The sequence below is a fragment of the Rosa rugosa genome, chromosome 5 (assembly GCF_958449725.1).
Source record: "Rosa rugosa chromosome 5, drRosRugo1.1, whole genome shotgun sequence".
NCBI classification, from domain to species: domain Eukaryota; kingdom Viridiplantae; phylum Streptophyta; class Magnoliopsida; order Rosales; family Rosaceae; genus Rosa; species Rosa rugosa.
The window spans coordinates 53,168,772-53,191,774 of record NC_084824.1 but is presented as its reverse complement, the minus strand read 5'-3'; the positions used below and the strand labels follow the sequence as shown (position 1 = coordinate 53,191,774).

At 36.9% G+C, this 23,003-nt stretch overlaps 1 protein-coding gene across 1 annotated transcript; it reads right to left on the bottom strand.

Annotated features, from left to right (window-relative positions):
• Positions 1-1,872: 1,872 nt before the first annotated feature.
• LOC133710907 (auxin-induced protein 22D) lies at positions 1,873-3,351 on the bottom strand. Its single transcript, XM_062137048.1, has 3 exons — positions 2,997-3,351; positions 2,600-2,905; positions 1,873-2,353 (listed from the first exon to the last, which is right to left on the bottom strand). Exons 1-3 carry the CDS (start codon positions 3,212-3,214, stop codon positions 2,278-2,280), a joined length of 600 nt encoding a protein of 199 aa, XP_061993032.1. The 5' UTR covers positions 3,215-3,351; the 3' UTR covers positions 1,873-2,277.
• Between the last annotated feature and the right edge of the window lie 19,652 nt (positions 3,352-23,003).

Sequence of the window (23,003 nt, the reverse complement as noted above, 5' to 3'; positions counted from 1 at the left end):
AGAGAAGACAAATACTCTCATAGTATTTGGCATTCTTTGATTATTTTTCTCTACTGAATAAGAAATCAATCAATTTACCAATTTATTAGGTCGAAACTCATTTTCTAAAGTTTTGTGATTGAAACAGAAACGAATTGATTTGTAATAACTATTTTTTTATTTTTATTGAAACACTACAGAAATGCAAAACTACTACAACTTCTCCTGCCAACCCTACATCTCATGCCTTTGATATGAATGTTTTTATCAAACGTTACTCATCAAGACAATAGAAATATAGAATGAGTGACATGAACTTTCAAGTGAATTGGGACCAAGCTATTAATATTAGTGATAGCTATTGAATTAGATCCACCACTCATGATTTTAGTTCAAATTTAGTGATATTTGAACTAGTGACCACACAATACTAATTATCCAACAAATATCTGACAGGCCATAGTTTACTGACAACCTTTGACACCTGCTTCTTAGAAGCACTTCAATTGTTTTTACAAAGCACATTTGAAGTTTTTATGATTAAAGTCTATGGGATTCCAAAATTACTTCCAATTAATGGCGATACATATTAAAAATGCTTCAACAAAAGAGCCTAAATTTCTAAGCAGTTCGGTCAGTTTGTTGTAGAACATCACTCAATTTGGCAGTGGTAGACAAACTCCCAGCAATACATGTTTGGAGTTGTTTACCCTTGTACAGTGTTGGCTAGTCTAGTACTACTGAAGTTAAATATTTTGGGTTAATTTCATTTTATTTTCTAGATTTTAGTTCCATGTGCTTCTAATTTCATTACTGAATTCTTTGCAGTCATGGATATTAATCAGTCTTATCTTTCCATTTGATTTTTTTTTTTTGTCCTAAACCTAAAACACCATGATGTGTTATAAAGTAGAGCATTTTTAGTGAATTATCTATTTTTTAATTTTTTAGGAAGCATGTTTAGGCTGCTTAATTTCTATTAAAAACAGTTAAAAGGGGCATGTTTTTTGCATAAACGTCTCAAGTTTTTATTCCTTGATGCAGGCACTACAACTTCTAATGAGGTGAGCAGAAAAACTGTATGAAGTTGTAATTTAATTTGAAGATGATCTCTCACAATTATAAGTCGCAACAAAAATAAAAGACAATCTCCTCAAAAAAAAAAAAAAAACAAGGACTATCTGAACCAGTCATATCTAAAAATTTAAAATATAGTTTTTAGTGCTTCGATAAAGATGACTTTCTTATTAAATCGCACCTAACATAAACAAAAAACACATAACAGTCAGATGCTTCCCAATTAATTTAATTATCAACAGTATGTACACAGTACACATAAGAGTGTAATTATTTAATGTGATGATTACAAAGTCCCAAATATTTTCTATTCATTTGTTAAGATTTTCAGACATGATGAAGAAAAAACTTGATGATTCTAATTTACCAAAGCACGGACTTACTGACATGTTTGCTTAGGATAGATTTACAGACAGCCATATCTTAAAATGCCAGGAAACATGAATCAATCAATTTTGCAACCATAAATATGATCATGTGAAGTGTTTTGTAGTGCTTACGAAAATTGAAATTTTAGAGTTGAAAATAGTTAGACTAGTTCATTATGTGGGGCATATCGTTGAAAACAGTGACCAATCAAATTGTTCCTAATCTTAAACTTGTCATGTGGAGTTTTTGATTGTGTTCCTACAACGCTTACCTTTTAACCTACAAAAACATGATTCGTATCTTAAGCCTAATGGAAATAACTTAATGAGTCATTTAATAAAAGTTCATTATCAACATGCATGATTTGCCTAATGGATAAGTTTTTGAAGTTGATAGAAATTGATCAACTTTGGATAGAAAAACCTGCACATCAAGGTTAAAGATGTATAACTTAATTTCTATATATTCATCAATATTATATAAATGCAAACCAAAACTTGATACATATCATATATATTCCATTTATACAATCTAACTGGAACCAAAATCTCTCAGCTGTATGCTGTTTTGGTTTGACTGAATCATCAGAAACAACAGGAAAGCATCACATATGCGCAAACCCACAACAAATCTTTGCTGCCAAACTTATGTAACATCCACTAGACATTCTCTCTGCTTCTCTATAATCCCTTGTTACAACTCCAAAGAAGATCGACGAGTCAGTGAGGAAACTGAGATCCGAATATGTATCTTCTTCGAAAACCCGAGCTTTGAGATTTTTGATCTCTCCCTGAGTGATGTATATATTTCTTTAATATTTTTTCTTCTCCTGCTCTTATGGGTTGCCCTGGCTCATACACCACAGCCCAAGCCTCTAGCTTCTGACCCTTTCATGATTCTCAACTTCTTACAGGATGACATGAACATTCTGCAATTTAAAAAAAAAAAAAATTGAGGACTTACAAGTATATGGGATTCAAACAATTAACTAGTGCAGAGAGATCGAAAACACGCACTAAGTACCAACTATTATCTATTATCCCATCTTTTAGAAAAAAAAGAGATCATGAGTGGATTCGTATATGAACAAACGAAACACTAGTGCTACATGTTGGATCTAAAAAGTTGGTGCTTTAAGAATTACTCAAGACTCAAAAAGAGAAAGATAACTTACTCCCATGGAACATCTCCAACTAGCATCCAGTCACCATCTTTGTCCTCGTAAGTAGGTGCATAATCTGATCCTTTGTAGCCTTCCCTCTCTGAGTATTGGCCCACAATGAATTTAAACATGGATTCTAGAGCCTTTAGCAGATCTGGGTAACCTTTGTAAACCTTCAGATCAATCTTTCTGAGGTAAGGTGCCCCATCCATGCTCACTTTCACATAAATCCCAGGAGTCTCAGCCTCACTAATCTTATTGGCCTGAAGGCAGTTCTTCCTGTAAGATCTAACTGGTGGCCACCCCACTATTTGTGCCCTGAAAGTTCAAGACATCAAAATATATAAGCATGATATTCCAAGTCCCATAATACTACTTTTCCAAAACACTAATTTGAACAAGCACTTACTTTGCAGGAGGAGCAGTTATCTTTTCAGCATCATCAGTGTTCCCCTTGGATCCAATCACTTCTTCACTTTTCTCAGGCAATGCTCTCTTCTTGTTTAAAGCACTACTGGGAACCGGCACTGCTTGATCTTCGCTTGCATCTGATCCCGGCAACCCCAACCTCAGCTCGGTTGCCTTGAGGTTGAGGTTAAGATCATTATCATAGCTCTTGCTGTCCATTTTTTCCCAACAATCAGATCAAAACCCCAGCAAACCAGTAAGTTAACCCAATTCCTTGATGGCCAAGTTCTTTTCTTTTGGTTCAGGCACTGCTTGTGTTTTGGACAAGTTTGAGAAATGTGTTTCATCTGTGGGGAGTTGGTGCATTATATAGAATGATGATAAAGGAGGAGTAGAGATGTGAAAGGCTTTTGTTAATTTCAAAATTGCATGAATTATGGACAAAGGAAAGCAAAGCTTGTCGGTAGCGATAGCAGCACCTTTGAGGCAATGTGTCCCAGCATTTGGGGGACACGACTGGGACAAGCTCAGCCTCCCCCATGCAAGACTCAAGACTGGGAGTGACGGTCAAGATGGGGTTCTGGGGGATTGTGGGAAGGACATCAGGACCGTTGATTTTAAGGGAGACTTGGGGAGCATCTCCATGTGGAAAGGTCCACACGGATGTTGGATATGAACTATGAGCATTTCCATCGCCATGTGAGGAGAAACTCTTCCATGGGGGACGGGGCAGTCGTATCTCGTGTGCAACCATTCCAGTGATGTGTTGCCACGTGTTCTCTGGAGATATGATTAACCGCTAATATATTGCCACGACTACCCAAAAAGGTTTTCTTCAAAAACTTTTTTCGTATTGATATCTCTTCATTTGAAAATACTTATGACTATTTGATCTTGTAACATAAATCTTTATTTTTTTTTTTTTGAGGAAAAAGATTTATTCAAATAAAGGGAAATACAAGCAAGATGAGAGGACATATCCTATACATTCCAGAAGTAAAGTACTACTGATGAGGAATGACAGACAACATCCCGCATTCCAAAACAAAAGAAATCATCTAAAACGAAAGCTAGGAAGACCCAACTTATCTCTTAAACAAAATTGATTAACGAAGCTTGGAGATGAATCAAACCAAGTAAAGCCTGTACCTGAAGCACCAAAATTGGCCAATGCATCAGCCACTTGGTTTCCTTCACGAAATATATGTGAATAACGAAATTGCATCATTGAAATGCGATGCACACAATTCTTCCATGCCACCTGTAATTGCCAAGGTACCATTTGGGGAGAGTGGAGAAAATTTAGAATTAGGGACGAGTCAACTTCAAGCCAAATATGCTTCCAATCGCGAACCCATGCAAGCTCGATTGCCTTGATCACTGCCATAACCTCAGCAGCAATGAAACTAGGAATGTCAAGGGATGATGAAATAGCACCGACAATCTCCCCATGAAAATCACGAAAAGCTCCACCATAACTTGAACGATCCTTCCCTCGCTTCCAAGCACCATCCGTGTTAACTTTGAACCAATCAATAATTAATGGGTGGATGCCAATTCACCTCATAAATTTTTGGGGCACCTCGTATGTCAATTTTAGTTTGAAAGACATTTTATGCATCAGATGTCTAACTTCGATACAATGTTAACCGGTTAGTTGTATAATAAAACACTTTAATTTTGTTAGTGATGAATTCCAGGTCCAAATATGTACCACATTACCTTAATGATCAATGGATCCACGATAAATACCATGTCAAGCAATTAAATTGCATACATTGTGGAAAAAGGTCCATCGAAGAATGAATGTTTTTCACCTTTGCTGGTCCTCTGAGAATTTTCATTATTGGTTTTGGTAGCATGAAGTACGAACTGATAGAAACATGCACTCATGAAATCCACATAAGTTAGCTGAAATTTGTGGTAGACAACCAATTAACCTGCTGGCCTATTTCAGCACTTATATTACTAGTCCTGAATCTGTGGTGTCTTAACTATAAGCTAGCTCGGCCACAACCTTTGTTCACTAATCCAAATGCTCATGAATTCTTTAAAAGAGAAAACGATATGCAACTACTTGATTAATTATCTACAGATTTAATTAGTTTAGTCAACATTAATTTCTCTACAACACGATTTGACTCGTCAAGAAAATGCACGTAAGAATATACAGTTATAGCAATTTAGGCCAGTCGACAATGTTTGACTAGGTCTATATATATGTGGCTAGCTTGTTATCCAAGTAAATAGATGAGACGTGTGGTGGTGATGCCATGTTTTGCATGCAGAATAATTAGTAGGAGTCTGCTAAGTTTTCGATCTCGATTATATTTATCAAACCTAATCCTATATACCAAGATATAAGATCATAATTTTAGCAGAGAAAATAAAACTACAATTGTCTGAAATATACGAATCTGAAATAAATCCTTTACAATCTTTTTTTTTTTTTTTTTTTTCTCAAATTGTTTTACTAACCCTGAACCTCGCATGTGAGTCTGAAATTTTAAATTTTGTACAATATTATACAAACTTCGGTCTTTTCACTAATCTATATTGATTTTGAGTTGTTTTCTATCTCTAATATGTCGTCAAAGCCAAGCAACAATTTATTTATATATGTCAAGCCTCTCGGTTATATATGCTCTTACACTACGTCACTCAATATGATGAGACCGATTGCTAAAAAAAAAAAAAAAAAGATGCATCGTGTCATGTGAGTACGTATGTTCGCAAATTCCTCTGTTTTTGATTGCTACCTACAGCCCTACTTACTTTCATGCGTGTCATTTGAGTGTCAGATCAGATTAACATATGAATCATCAGCAATTTACTTAAGAATAATGCATCAGCACCAAAGAGGATTATAGCAAACGCGGTTGCTTATCCTACTTAAATTTGACAACTGTGTGATTATGGCATGGTGTACCTGAATGTGGCATTGTGGCTGCTAAAGCAGACATTGAGGCCCGATACAGTATGTCAAAGGTTGGAATATATTCTTGAGAACTGGCTCGACCAAATTAGCAAGTCGGTGAATATATCATACTTTCTTAATTTCGCAGCTACTCTCTTAACTATGCCGGGTCTTATGTTCCGAGGCAAACGCGTACTCATGGTACCCAAATGTCAATTGAGGATTGACTCCTCCTTAGCTATAAGGAGAAAGAGAGAGATTAGGAAAGGAAAGTTGTCAATACCCATGGATATGTATCTAATTACGAGGATGTTGTGAGAAAATTAAACCAAATTCTTGGGTCAAATTGTGTTCTAATCACGTTGTAGTGACTTGCGAGAAAACAACTATTTCTTGAAACTTTACAAACAAGTTTAAGGTATTTAACGTCAAAAATTGAGTTTATATTGTATTAGTATAGCAAGCTAGTACCTTCGAACAAATAAAAATTACAATTCAAATTCAAGACCTTAGTTATCATACCATATTAGACCATAAAAAAAATTTCAATAGCTAAGTTTGTAAGTGAACAATTAACCACAATGTACATCAAGCTATCCCTCCAAAGAAACCCTAAACCCAAGTACTTAGAGCAACTCCAACAGATTCCCTATATTTTGATTTTTCTCTACTTTAGGGAAAAATAAGCCTCTTTTGCTCCAACAGATTCTCTATAACTATCCCTATTTTAGGGAAAGTGAGGAAAGAGAAAATCAAATTCCCTATATTTACAGCAAACTCTAAAATTTTAAGGAAGAATATGGAGATTTTAGAGATTGTTGTAAAATAGGGAATCTGTTGGAGTTGGAGAAGAAAAAGAGGCTAAAGCTTTGACTTTTGCTTCCTTATAATACAGAAATTATAGGGAAGTTGTTGGAGTTGCTCTTAGAATGTGAGGAATACAAAAATGTGCCGAACTGCCAATTGCTACAGGTAGCTGCCTGCCTCATTCTTAGGGCATCTCCAACGGGTGGAGTCATAAGCCATTTTGGCTTTGGCTTTTGTGGGGAGCATCTCCAACCATTGAGCATGTGGAGCCATTTTGACGATTGAGCCAAAAGTTGAGTCAAAATGACTCAACTTTGTAGAACGAAAGCCATTTCTGGGAGGGAAGAGAAATGGTGGGCCCCAGCTGCATGTGCTGCAATTGCAGCTGAAGAAGATGACGCGCCAGAGGGAGAAGACAGAAGGGACTCGCGGATGACGACAAAATAACGGCCCAGCAGTGGCTAACGCGCGAGACACGCGCTGGAGATGCAGCCGGCACATGGGGCCCGGTTGTGCAGAACGGGCGGAAGTCTTCCAACGGTAAGAAATCGAACGGCCCAGATTTAACTTCATTAATTCTATTTAAAATGAAAGGCCCAGATTAAATCTTTCTAAACATAAAAAAGTTAATATATATATACTGAATATCTAATCTGACGGTTCAAAAAATTGTATGGATTAAAATCAACGGTTAATAATAAAGTAAATGTGTTTTAAACCCAAAAAATATTGAAAAAATAAAAGAAAATTTTCTAAAAAATCATAAAAATGTTTTTTGCCCGTTGGAACAGTAACTTTAACAAATTCTATAAATACCAACATGGTTAATTAATTCTCTAAAATGATTAATTTATTAAATGACTTTAGCTTTTGACTAAACATGGTTGGAGATAGAAAAATTGAATGAATAGTGATGACACTAGAAGAGTCAAATTTTACATATGGCTTTGGCTTATGACTAAATGGTTGGAGATGCTCTTAGGATGCTCGGTTCACTTTCGTCTAAAAATGTATAAACATATAATATAACTCACGTAGGCCGACACTAAGCATCTGGGTCAGAGTATTAGCGCTAAAAACTAGTCTTTTTGGGGCACCCGAAAACCGAGTGGAAGGGGCTTTACCTTTAAGAATATTAAGGACTGTTTTCATGGCTGTAGGGTTCCCCCCGGCCTTCCTCCGAAAATGGGCATAGACAAAACGACAAAGGACCAGTAAGCTTTGGTGCAGTGATACCCCACAAGAGGAGGAGCTGCGTGCTCATGAGGAGCACTAGACAAAAATTAGGGTTTATGGGAACTTGGAAGAGGAGGAGGCTACCGATTCTCCTCCGTCACTACCTTTCTTCAATAAATCCGTGGGCATTCCCTAATTAACTCTCTCCAAGTCTCCAGCTACTCTCTTTTCTATATATGGCAGACTGGATATGAATGAATATTTATGGATTGGACCACCATTGCACTTGGTTCCCCTAATTTGTTTAAGTTTGCTTCATTGTGCACCTCAATTCGAATATCTTTTTGCAATTATATACGAACCAACTCATGTGTGGGTGTTCGTTAGCAAAAACCCAATCCAAAACCCTACCCTACTCAACCACCACACTCCATTCCACTGTATCTTTCGTCTATTAATCTTTGTTGTGTGTGTGTGTGTAGGCCCTACGGAGAATGTAGTACTAATGGAGGATATTTTGAGGACATTAGTTTTGTGATAAATACAGGTTAATCTTCAGCTGGCCGGACACGTTTACATTCTTCTTTCAACACAATATGAATGCCATGCTCTTATCTTAGAGTGTTTGTATTGAAAATATAAGGACGATTTGCATCATAATCTGATATTAATTTAAAAATGTAAACGCTTAATGCGACAATCAATATAGTTTAATTTTGACGTATAATATACTCTCTTGAAATATTATTCAACATGGTGCTGACAATTAACAATTTGGTGTCAATATAATGAATTATATCACATAAATAAGAAAATACATAATCATATATGCTCTCAATTAGAAAAAACAACTATGAAATGAAAGCGATGTTCTGCTAAATTTATAAATGCTCTGTTGTTAATTCTATAATTTTTTTATATTCCGGCAACCCCCCACTCCACAGATGAATTGCTATGGTAAAAGAACACATCAAGTTTTCTCCCATCATATTTACGAGTTGTGATTGCAATAATTGATTTCAAAATAAATTGTTACAGTAGTTAATTAATTAATATTACCATAACTATTGATTTAGTAATCAGGATCACTTCCGCTCTAGCTCTCATAAATCTATATATATACAAGTTTGTTATAAATTCCTATCATGACGCATCGCGAGATGAAATCAGTTGTCTCAGATTTCTGTGTCCTAATTCTGTTCCCTCAACATGATTGGTCCACAGAGATTAAAAAATGGAACAAAAGATTAAGAAAATATTTTTTTAATCTCTGTGGACCAATCATGTTGAGGGACAAAATTGAAATAGAATAATGGGAACAGCTGATTTCATCCCGACGCGTCGTAGGAGCATAAAGCACGCTCATCGTGTGGATGCACTCCTATCAACACCTATTAATTTGAAATTGTGGCTTTATTAATGTTCATCCATGCATATATTGTTAGACTGAATGAGCAAGACAATCCCATGATCAATTCACAAGAACATAAACACACTGAATATTAACCAATGCCACATGAACCAAAATACAAGTTTATGAGCTAACCTTCTTCGGTGTTGGGAGCCATTGCAGAAACACTAAACGATCTTGACGACAAACACAAGTTGATCTTCTCCTCAGCTCTTAATTTAAGCTCCTTCTATGGGGCAGGACTTGATGCTTTGTAACAGAGAGAGCAGGGACCAACACTTCCTATATATATTGGTTATGATCCTAAGAATCCTCCCATAAAGATGTTTCTTAGAAACCAAGTCACCAACAACTAGAAAACCTAATGCAACACTAAGTCGAATTACAATGTAATCCAACTAATGGATTCCTAACCTATGAGCTGATATAATTAACTCAATAGGTTCCTAGGTTTTGTACTTATAACATACAACTCCTATTTATGGACAAGATTCCAATCCGATTTGTAAACTAAATATAGATGATGATAGGTCCACTTTTATTCTAACATTCTCCCACTTGGACCATCATTGTCTATACAAACTGAATCAAGAAAATTCTCCAGAAATAGCTGAAGTGTGCACTGAGATGTAGGTGTACCTTAAATCCATTCAATTCTGTCAAAATACATAACCATTGCAGAATCAAGAAATAGGCATGTTCAATTTGAGCATACTCGTTCCAGACCACAAAACAATAGTTTTTTCACTTCACATGAATTTAACTTAATGTGATGCAATCAAATAACATTATATATCAAACTGCAGTTGTTATTTGAACACAGTCCAACCTAAGTATTTTGAATATCAAAATCACAATGCAAACACAATTTCTTTACACACAGTGGATCAGTATTTGCTTCTTACTGAATATATGCATATATAACAATCCACTTGAACTGAACTGATAAAATACAACAACCATAAATTTACCAAATTGAATAAATAATTAAGGCTGTCAAAACATCAACTGAAAATACCTCATTTTATTAAGTCAAAACATGAAGTACAATGTTTCTCAAAACATTTTGCTCCCACTTAACTTAAGCATCTTCAAAACTCGACAGAATTCCCATATTCCTGGAATGCTCTTTAAAAGCTGCTACTGACAATGCCTTAGTAAATGGATCAGTAACCTGATCCCCAGTCTTGATGCCCGAGATTTCAACTTCACCATCTTTAACTCTTTTTCTGACACTGTAAAACTTCAGGTCTATATGCTTAGAGTTAGTTGACCTTTTGCTATTCTTACTGGAGAACACAGCAGCCTCATTATCACAAAACACCTTCAAACTTCCAGTTACAAGATCACTCAACACTATAGTCTCCAAAATAAAATTTCTGATCCACAATCCCTCACACACTCCTTCATATATAGCTATCACCTCTGCCTGCATGGTGGAAGTAGCTATCAATGATTGTTTCATTATTTTCCAAGCTACTGCACCACCTAATAAACATAGCCACAGGTTGTGTTCGGCTCCAAAACCAACTGGGTGCAAACTGTCTCTTTTGAGCGTGTGCGCAGGCGTGCCAGCACCGTGGGGTACAGTCGTCGGGGAATCCCTTGACCTGACTTCTTCTCAAACGCTGTGGACTAGGAGAGCACCAACCTCGTCACCAGGTTCTTCTCTATGTCTTTCGGAAAAGGACTTCTTGCCTTACGGATAAGGGCTTTGGTTGTGATCTCTTCGCGACACCGAATCGATACTCAACGTTGTAGGTTGAGTAGAGCAATCACTGGGAAGTTTGGAGAAAGCATAAGTTTTTCTAAAGCGTGACTTTAGCTTCGCTGGGTTGCAAGGGCGTTACCCTTGCTTCGCTGGGTTGCAACTAGGTTGCAAGTAGATTTGCTTCGGAGAGGCTTTGATAATCTGTATGATTAGTTGATTGAAGAGTTGTGTTTTTTTCGTCCTTGAAACCTGGAATTTATACCCTAGGGTTTCGACTGTTCCTTGCCATAGAAGGATTATTGATTGAAGTTTCCTATTCAATATCCGCTACCTGATTCCAATAAGGGCTCATTTTCTTTATGGATCTCGGAATAGGTGAAGCTGTAACCCAAACCCAAGTAGGCTTATTTTTGGGCCGCAGGTATCAGCCCGCTATGCTAAATCCCCTAGAGGGATCTTGCCAAAAATACTTTGGGCTCAAACAGGTTGACTTCATAGATGTTGGATAATTCCCAGCAAAGTCAGAATCAGTAAAACCAACTAATTCAAGCTTTTTCACACGTTTATACACAAGCATATGGTCTTTGGTCCTTTGTAGGTACCTTAGAACCTTCTTACCAGCTGTCCAATGCTCATGTCCAGGATTTGACTGAAACCTGGATAGCATTCCAACTGCAAAAGACAAGTCTGGCCTTGTACAGACTTGTGCATACATCAAACTCCCTACTAGCCTAGCATATGGTATTGACTCCATTTCAGTTTTCTCAATATCAGTTTTAGGACACTGATATTTGGTCAGTTTATCTCCCTTAGACATTGGAACTTCACCATTAGCACAGGTTTCCATTCCAAATCTTTTCAGAATTTTTGAAATATAATTTTTGTTGAGATAATCCCAACAATCCCTGCTTCCTATCTCTCTTAATCTCAATTCCTAGCACACATATAATGCTTCTCCTAGGTCTTCATGTCAAAATTACTTGACAAGAAGGCTTTAGTATCTTTAAGCAATATCAAATTACTGCTAGCAAGGAGAATGTCATCTACATACAGGATAAGAAAGATAAAATTATTTCCAACAACTTTAAGATAAACACATTCATCGACAAGATTTTCAGAAAATCCAAGAGATGAAACCACTGAGTCGAATTTCTTATACCAGTGCCTACTAACTTGTTTGAGTCCATAAATAGATTTCTTAAGCTTACTGACCATATTTTCTTTTCCTGGTTCAATGAAACCTTCAGGCTGTGCCATGAAGATCTCTTTCTCCAGCTCTCCATTTAAGAAGGCTGTTTTTACATCCATCTGATGTAATTCCATGTCATAGTGAGCTACTAGAGCCATTATGATTCTAAATGAATCTTTAGTTGAAACAGGTGAGAAAGTTTCTGTAAAATCTATCCCTTCCTTTTGTGTGAAACCTTTAGCAACTAGTCTAGCTTTATGTCTTTCTATGTTTCCACTAGCATCTCTCTTGGTTTAAAAAACCCATTTACAGCCAATCGGTTTTTGATTTTCTTTTGGCTTCACTAGCTCCCAAACTCCATTCTTGTACATATACTCAAGCTCTGCAATCATAGCTTCAGTCCAAGAATCAGAATCTCTACTTCCAGTGGCTTGTTTAAAACTAGTGGGATCATTGTCATCTGACAATGCAGACTCAACTTCATTTAGGTATACCTCATCAATATCATCCTCCCCTCCAAACCTTGGTTTCCTCATTCTCTGTGATCTTCTAGGTTGCACAACTTGATTTTGTTGAGGTTCAGGTTGTGGTTGAGGTTCAGGTTGTGGCTGAGGTTCGAGTTGAGGTTCAGTTTGAGTCACTTGCTCTTGCTCCTGTCCTAAGTCTAATTCAGCCATTTTAGAATCATGATCATTAGTCTCTAAAGTTTCATCTACAGCATTTTGACCTTCGACTAGATTTCGACTTTGAGCCAATCCTGAGTTTAATAAATTATTTTGAATGCTTGGCAATACTGCTATATTATCCACATTTTCTACAATTTCTTCAAAATTCGAGGACAAGTCCTCAAAATTTGTATTGCAGACACCTTCACCTAAAAATTTAACTTGTTGAGTTTCAAAAACTCTGGGTGAATGATGAGGTGAATAAAGTTTATAGCCTTTAGACTTTTCACAGTAGCCAATAAAATGACAAGTTACAAACTTTGGATCAAGCTTTCCTAAATTTGGATTATAAATCCTTGCTTCAGCTTTACATCCCCAGACATGACAATGGTGTAAACTTGGTTGCCTACCACACCATAATTCAAATGGTGTTTTATCTACAGCTTTGCTTGGGGATCTATTGCAAAGGTAATTTGCAGGTCTTAAGGCTTCTCCCCAAAACATTTTTGGCAATCCAGAAGTACACATCATACTTCTTACCATGTTTAATAGAGTTCTATTTTTCCTTTCAGCTACCCCATTTTGTTGGGGATTATATGGTGTTGTATACTGAGCCTTTATGCCCACACTTTGCAGATATAATGCAAAAGGACCATTTTGTTGTCCTTGCTTAGTATATTTGCCATAAAACTCCCCCCCCCCTATCAGACCTCACAACCTTAATTTTCAAGTCCAGTTGATGTTCAACCTCAGTTTTGAAAATTTTAAAAGCCTCAAGTAATTGTGATTTTTTTGACAGTAAGTAGATGTAGCTATACCTGGAAAAATTGTCTATAAAAGTAATGAAGTAAATATTTCCACATATTGTCTTGTGTCTAAAAGGTCCACATATATCTGTATGGATTAATTCCAACAGTTTCTTACTTCTGTTGGCATTTTTCTTTCTTAAGTTTGTCATTTTTCCTTTATAACATTCAATACAGTTTTCAAGATCATCAAGGTCTAATTCTGGAAGTGTTTTATTTTTCACAAGTACTTTCAATCTATCTTTTGATATGTGGCCAAGTCTCCTGTGACACAAAAATGCAGATTTTTCATTGTGCAGGGTTCTTTTTACACCAGTAATGGTGTTTATGCTTGATGTGTTACTGTTATTTTCAACAAGTAAAGTTTCTTGTTGACCTAATGAAAATTCAATCTAAAATAATCATTCACAATAACACCAGAACCAAAAATAGAATAATCTTTAATTAAGTAAGAAATCAAGAGAATCCTTGAAAATTTTTATTCCATTAGAACCAATGTAAAAATTATATTCACTCTTAACCAAAAGACTAACTGACAGCAAATTCCTCTTAATTGAGGGAATATAATAAGGGGCTGTGACCACTTACCCAATTTCAGCTTCAAAATTGCCCACTTACTCCACTAAGAGTTTTTTAACCCCATTTACCCAATCTAACAGCTATTGACAGTTTCGCCCTTATTTTAATTCATAAATTACACTCCCCCTCTCTCTCTCTCTCGCTCTCTCATCCCCTCCTCACCCAGACCACCGTCAACGATATCTCTCTCTCTCTCTCTCATCCGCCTCCTCACCCAGACCACCGTCCTCGATCTGCCTCCTTTGCGGCTTCTCGGCCATCACCGCTGGTTACTCCATCATCGAGCCCAGGCAACCATTCATGTCCCCATGAGAAGCAGCACCAGACACCGTGCCAATCACTAAGTCAAATCATCGAGCCCAGGCAACCATTCCTGTCCCCATCAGAAGCAGCACCGGACCACCGTGTCAATCACTAAGTCAAACCACAAATCTGGAGATCAACGTCGACCTCAAACACGAAAGCCCGACCTTGACCCGATTCCAAATCCGATTAGACAGCCCGAGACGCCGAGACCACCTTGAAAGGGAGCCAACCCAAGGTCCTCAATCCCAGGTTTGCGATTTTGCTGTTGGTGTTTGATTCCGAGGATGAGCTTGTGCTTCTTCTTGGCGCGCTCGTCGTCGTCGTCCGGCGAAGGAGGAGGAGGGGCCGACTTCACACTCTTGGGTGCCCATAGCACTTTTTTTTTTTTTTTTTAATACACTGTGAACCCCGAGAATGAGGAAGGAATTGCAATGTAACTGTGGGGTTTGTTTGATGGTCTACTGGGGGCAGTAGACACATTATTGGCCCCCAGTAGACTTTGATATGAGGGACATGGATCACTATAGTGTGGTGTTTTGATAAGTTACATGTTGTTTTCTGTGTATTAAAGTCAAATTATCTGTGAATCATACAAAATGGTGCATTTTTGGCCCCCAGTAGACACATTATTGGCCCCCAGTAGACTTTGAAATGAGGGACAGGGATCACTATAGTGTGGTGTATTGATAAGTTACCTGTTGTTTTCTGTGTATTAAAGACAAATTATCTGTGAATCATACAAAATGGTGCATTTTTGGTGGTCTATTGGGAGGCAGTAGAGACATTGGACTTTATATTGGGGGGCAATAATATGATTATTGGGAGCCAATAATATGATTATAAATTGATCAATTGTTCCTGTAGTGTATTCATTTTGGTTTTGGGAGTTCATACAATTCACTGGACGGCAATAATATGATTTTTTGGAGGTAATAATATGATTACTGGGGGGCAATAATAGCCGGATTCCGGATTCCAGTCATCAGTCTCCGGATTTCGGTTACCGGTTCCCGGAATCTGGTCATTGGTCGCCGGAATCCGGTCACCGTTCGCCGGAGTCCGGTCACCGGTCGCCGGAGACCGCGCCGGCCACTAGTCACCGGAGCACAACAAGGTGGAAGGTGACTTCTCTCTCTAAGTGAGAAAGAAGGAGAGGGCAAAAAAGTCTCAAAAAAAAGAAAAAAGAATTAATTAGGTAAAGGGGAAATAATCCCTTAGAGTGTTTTGGGTAAATGGGGTTAAAAAACAGTTGGTGGAGCAAGTGGGCAATTTTTAGCCTAAAATCGGGTAAATGATCATTTTCCCATATAATAAACACTATCCAAAACAAGAAAATTTCCTAATCCCAAATCTAGTCTTAAGGATCCTACTGCCTTGACTGCAACCCTCATTTCATTCCCAACGCAAATGTTAGCTTCATCACTTCTTGGCTTCCTCTTCCTTATGAATCCCTGCAAACAATTCGTAATATGTAAGGGACTGCCACTATCTAACCAATAAGAATGAGGTTCAATGTTAACAAAATTAACTTCTAAGGAAAAAGTTTCTAAATGATCAAATAAATCAATCTTACCCTTTTTCACAAGCCATGCCTTAAAACCTGTATAGTCCTTCTTGATGTGTCCTACTTTCTTACAAAAGTAGCACTTGAACTTAAATGGCTTATTGACTTTAGCTGCTGCAGTATTTCCTGATGGCTTAGCTATAGTTTTCTTAGGTTTGAATTTGTTCTGTTTCTTTGGCTTTTCAACTAGATTGACTGAGGTTGAGGGCTGTTTCTCCTTCTTCATTCTACTATCTTCATCCACACAGATGGCAATAAGCTCATTCAAGGTCCAGCTCTCCTTCTGTGCATTGTAGCTAGTTCTCAAGGTATATATTGAAGCTAGGTGGCAGAGAATCTAAGGCATTGTGAACAAGCTGGTCATCCTTCACTCCCAAGTCGAGATCCCTGAGTCTAGCATTTAACTCAGTAAGCTTCAGAATATGTTGCCTAACTCCTCCACTACCAGTGTATTTTAGCTCATTCATCTCCTTAGAGAGCCTTGCTGCCTCAGCCTTATTGCTCTCCTTAAACTTCTCAGCTATGGCATCCATATAATCAACTGCTAAGCTTGGTTCATCTATGCTACCCCTCACAGTATCAGTCATGGTAGTCCTCATCACATTCTTAGCTCTATAATTTGCCCTATGCCAGTCTCGATAATATTTCTTCTCATCAGGTGAGCTATTGGCATCTATTCCATAGGGTTCTATATCAGTAAAACCCCTCACAGTATCAGTCATGGTAGTCCTCATCACATTCTTAGCTCTATAATTTGCCCTATGCCAGTCTCGATAATATTTCTTCTCATCAGGTGAGCTATTGGCATCTATTCCATAGGGTTCTATATCAGTAAAACACAAGTCCATGTTTTCATGCATCATCAGGTAGAACTCTACACCACTCTTCCAGGCCTTAAAGTTTGATCCAGTAAGCATCTGGATGTTATTCAAATTCATGTAGGTGATTCCTAGGGAGCAAAAAGAAAAGGAAAAAGTAAGTTTCAGTTTTCAACAGTTCTCAAAAAACAAGCTTTGTCAAAAAATGTTCTGCATCCATGTGTTAATTCTAAAGCAGTTCATATAAACACACAAGAAGAAAACATAAACAACTTGTAACCAAAATAAAGTAATTTTTAGCCCCAAAACTGTAGCCAATATCAAGCATCAATTTTATAGCAAAAAACATGATATTTTGGAGGTTCCTCAATCATTATGCCACAAGCAGTGAATTCATATTATTCTAAAGACAATCAACATCTTTATGATAGAAGAAAAGTCCCTAGAATCCAAGATTGAACTCAAAATTATGCATAATGTTGTTCCACTTTTAAACCATATAGCTCAAACTTCTTTGGAAGACAATATACATATACAGTTTAAAAGCAAAAACACAAGTTTCTGATCTTTTCTTCATCTTAATGAATTTTGAATAACAAGCAGATAATCACTTTGTGAAACATATCCACTTCACCATTTAAATTCACAGACCATGAAAAATTTCCTTTCAATCTGCAACTTTTAGCATAACAAGCATGTACAGGGAGATCGACTTAATCACATGTCATATTATACCATCGCAGATCACCAATTATAGAAATTTTACAACATATAAAACAATCATATCAAAAACATCAAGATATTTAAGTTCATTCCAGAAACCATCACATCACAAAAATAAATTCTGAAAATTAAGTTTCATCCAGTCACCATATACTCTAGCCTAGGTGCACGCCGGGAATGCCTCTATTGTTCTTGTATATTACCATGATAAAAAATACATTCCAAATTTTAAAAACCCAAATTTCCAGAATTCTAACCTTGTTCATTCTTAATTTGCTGCAAAACTTTATTGCGGAAGCATGATTTTCAACCAGAAACAGCAATCGATCAATTCGACCTCTTAATCCGCAGCTTTTGGAGTCATGAATTCCATGGAGGATATAAACATCCTCTGCGCTTTCAATCTCGGACCAAAAACCCTAAATCCCCAAAACGAATATGACCGTTAGGGTATAACGGTCCTCTGCAGAGGGGTTCTGAATGGAGTTTGGGTCCAGGTCAGCGCCTGCGGGTTTGGGCCGAAAATATCCTTTTTAAAATTTTTTGGGCCATTCGTGGCCTGTTTTTATTTAGCAAGGTTTAGAGTAAAATTATAGGTTTTTGCTGAAATTAAAATTTTGGTTCTTCCATAAATTGATTAATCAAAATTGATTTATGTTTGTGAAAACCTGATGCTCTGATACCAATTGTTAGACTGAATGAGCAAGACAATCCCATGATCAATTCACAAGAACATAAACACACTGAATATTAACCAATGCCACATGAACCAAAATACAAGTTTATGAGCTAACCTTCTTCGGTGTTGGGAGCCATTGCAGAAGCACTAAACGATCTTGGCGACAAACACAAGTTGATCTTCTCCTCAGCTCTGAATTTAAGCTCCTTCTATGGGGCAGGACTTGATGCTTTGTAACAGAGAGAGAGCAGGGACCAACACTTCCTATATATATTGGTTATGATCCTAAGAATCCTCCCATAAAGATGTTTCTTAGAAACCAAGTCACCAACAACTAGAAAACCTAATGTAGCACTAAGTCGAATTACAATGTAATCCAACTAATGGATTCCTAACCTATGAGCTTATATAATTAACTCAATAGGTTCCTAGGTTTTGTACTTAACATACAACTCCTATTTATGGACAAAATTTCAATCCAATTTGTAAACTGAATATAGATGATGATAGGTCCACTTTTATTCTAACTGTTATATGTCTGCATATTGTTCAATGCACAGGGATACTAGTGTGACTGAATTACACATGCATTCCATTATCATGATTCTATTAGAAGATATAGATAATACAACATGTTAAGCATTTTAAGTTTAAAATTTAGTATAATGTGACAATCAACGTACAATGCTAAAGTCGATCACCAAATAATTTGAAAATATACTAGTTAACGTTCAAAATGACTTGAGCAATTAAGGCTAAATGAACATATAGCTTCGAGTTCTTTTTAGGGACATTAATGTATGATAGTTCTTTCAATAGTAATCGACTTGCTCTCTACAGTGAGAGATCTTACAGTAGTAAAAAAAACATTGATGATCATGCTTTCCGTGGGCTGGTCTTTAAACTAGTTTATCACTATTAAATAATTAATATAGGGACAGGACCGGCCCCGAAATTTCATCTTGAAATTCGAGGTGGTCTTGCGGAGCCCACTTGTAAAGGAGATTTTATCGAGAATTTGGCAAAACCTCCCCTAAAAGTAGGCAACTCAAAACCTGTGAGAACACATTCTAACAATCTGCCTTACTCTCCTGGAGCCACCCTGCTCCCATAAACCAAACTACTCCACATCCAACAAAAACAAAAACACAACTCAAGTACCAAAATTTCAACAAAAGAACCTCAAATTAAGTTACAACAAATCCTCGTAGTTGGTTCAAAAACCTAAATGAAGAATACCCCAAATTTATACAACCCTAAGGTGATCAGAGCAATCTAAGGTATAAAAAAAAATGATAACTGGTAGGTTAAACAGATAATCTACAACAAGATGATGGCAGCGGATGCGGATACCATGCCTCAACTCCTAGTATGCCGAACAGCAACACTGCGAACTGGGCATTTGAAACCAAAGGGCCTAGGAGAAAGTATTTGCAAAATGTCAGAGTGAGTAGACAAAACTAACTAAATCGAAAAAAAAAAAAAAAAGTTTAATACTTTTCCCGCTTCAAAACGGTTTTAAAAACCAAGCATGCGATTCACCAATAAAAAGAAAAGAACTTTACATCAACCTTTATGAAATCATGTTTATCAGAGAGAGAAGCCAACAATTTAAGGTTCACACATATATTTACTCAAATGCACAACAATAGCTCAAGGAGTCCTCAAACATACCTGCATACATCATTACATAAATCTCTGAAAATGACAACCTTTATCTAGGCCTCCAGTACATTCCCCCTCTCGTGGAGCCACCGCTATTTCTAGAGCCACCAGTACATCCCCTCTCTCCTGGAACCTCCATTTGAAGACCACTAGTCCATTCCCTCTCTCCTAATGTCTTTGACTTAACTATGTAGCTACCAGTACATCCCCTCTCTCGTGGTGCTACACTCCTATGAGACCACTAGTCCATCCCCTCTCTCCTAGTGGCTCGAACAACATAAGTCACAATTCAACAAACAAACAAATATATCAAGTCATACAATAACTAACATCAAAACAAATCACAATTAATTCTCCAAAATCATCATATGCTCAAATTCTAATATTATATAAAAAATAAATAAATAAAACATTTTTTCAAAATTTCCAAGAACCATTTCACAAATATTTAATTCAAATACTTAGAATCGCATGACGTTCAATTTAAAATAAATGTCCACTCACAATATACAGCTAACGTGACACCCAGGCATAAGGATCCTCGTCGAGCAATAGGTCGGTACCTCGTCCTTCAATTCTTCCTCCACGCCTCAAATTGGATCATGAAACTTGGAGGGATTCATCTATAAAGAATGGCTTTCCAGAATGACCGAAATCGTCGAAGATGGTGGCCAGAATCGGGAGAAATCGCCTGAAATGTCCAACTGCTATAGTAAACGTGTTTTGCTTTGATCTTCGGTTTTCCGGCCAAATCGCCGTGAACCACTACTATAGGTGTGTGCTGGAGGAGGAGGAGGCGGTCCTAGAATGACCAGTGGCACACCGTCAGATGGTCGGAATCGGAAGATATGCTAGAAAAACAAAAAAGAAATTGAAACCGGGGAGAGAGAGAGAGAGAGAGAGAGAGAGAGAGAGAGAGAGAGAGAGAGAGTTACCGAGTGGGTAGGTTTTTGGAAATGGAAACCTACCACAGTAACTTTTCTTATTTATTCTAAATTACCATTAACAGTAACTTTAGTTTTTCGGTTATAACTTTCACATACGAACTCCGATTTTTACGTACCACATATGCATGGACTCGGTTTAATGTACGTCCTCTACGACTTTCGTGAAGAAAATTTCTCAAAACTGACCTGAATAAAAAATCAACTTTTTTGGGCCACTAAAAGTATCGAAACGAAGTAAAAAATGAAAGTAACTGTCATCTACTGTCTGAATAACTAGTAAATAGGTAAGTTGAGATACGGGACGTAACATAGAGTAATACGTGAACATAGACTTGATTTTCTTTATATATAGTACGGATTGCGAATACTGATATCAAAGACAATAACGTAGATCAAAATGTAAGATCTGGAATTTTATTGTCAACTAATCCCTCCCTTTGGGTCATGGAGTCTTCATATTTCGAAGAATATGTTTAAATAATACACGTGCTGATGTACATTTACATTCATTGTATGAGGCTGATTAATTTGCACCAAAAAGATTGACCGATGCACGCACCAGTTCACACAAAACAATGCAAATAATACATAAAAAACTTTTTTCATAAATCTACATGCATGAAATGATAAAAGCTTGGAACAGTACACATGTGATATATGTATAAGAACACGTACTATTACTTACTGAAAATTTGATTTATAGCTTGAACATCATCTTTGTGTTTCAACCCAATTACTGGTACATGAGGCATTGAAATTATAGTAGAAGAGTGTCAGAGATGATTCTCTTGAGCTATTCTTTTCTTGATTTTCCCTGAGGTGTAATTTCCAGGATCTCATTTTCTAGTTACTATAAACTCATTCTTCATCCCTTTTATTTCTTTCATCAAAAGAGGAGATTCTTTTACAGAAAAAATTAAAAGAAAGAAGGGAAATTCTAGTGTAGTGATGGGTATCTCATACCCACATTTACAAAAGTGAGAACAAATTTTGTTGTCAAAGTTGTAATTTGAGTCCTACTTTGTGTAATTTTAGTTCTAATAATGGTAATTACACCTCTTACTACATTTTACAAGTTTTTGAACAAATTCGTTGTCAATGTTGTAATCTTAGTTCTAATAATGGTAATTACACCTCTTACGACATTTTTACAAGCTTTTGAACAAATTCGTTGTCAATGTTGTAATTTTTGTTTAACTATATGTAAATAGTGTAAATGAATATGGTAACTTTTGTTCTCAATGTTGTAATTTTGGTTCAAATACTTGTAAATTTTTGTTCATATAATTGTAAATGAGGGTATCTCATACCCACCAGTACACTAGCTTGTCTCAAGAAAGAAAGATCTAATAACAAATTTATGGCAAATCTTTATGTAAACAATGCAGTTGAATATCATTTGGTGTAATAACAAGCTTTAGATTGAATGACTTTTAACAAATTTTTGCATAAGATCGACCTCAAGGACATCTATCGTTTACATTCTCAAAAAAAAAGGGACATCTATCGTTTCAGTTTGAAAAGGAAAGAAAAAGAAAAAGGACTTGAAGCCTGAGAACCACAAATGGAATTAGGGTTTTGCAAAACCAGCTGTCGACCTGGAATTAGTTGGACGATGTTAATCATGTTACGGTGGAAACATCACGTAGGGTTTAGAAATTAGAATACACACGTACGAGTGGTGTCTGTGAACATGTTAATTAATACGTATTGTTTTGGAGCCAAACAATACGTAGTCCCAAAATTTACAAGCCACACGAGAGGTTGGGGAGCTGGGTCCCCAGCCAGGATATCTGGGAAGCAGAGAGGTGGCCTTGTCTGTGGCTCTCTCTGATAAGTAATAACCCATTTGATTGAATGAAATTTAAGAAGAAGAAGAAGTTAGACAACGACTAAGTGGTTGTTGGAGTGAGCCACGTCTACGCACCCATGACCATTCATGGTATTGGAATTGTTATCATAGCGCTAGTTAGCTGCAGTACTCGATCTGCAGAAAATGGGGCCGTAAGCAACCTGGGAAATTGAAACACCATAATTCATTATTC

What these genes read in the sequence shown, in the direction of transcription:
- LOC133710907 (XM_062137048.1), bottom strand. Translation starts at nt 3,214, where the DNA reads ATGGACAGCAAGAGCTATGATAATGATCTTAACCTCAACCTCAAGGCA. An exon ending in ATAACTGCTCCTCCTGCAAA is followed by an intron (nt 2,906 to 2,996) that starts GTAAGTGCTTGT and finishes TTGAACTTTCAG; the next exon opens with GGCACAAATAGTGGGGTGGC. An exon ending in GTTGGAGATGTTCCATGGGA is followed by an intron (nt 2,354 to 2,599) that starts GTAAGTTATCTT and finishes TTTAAATTGCAG; the next exon opens with AATGTTCATGTCATCCTGTA.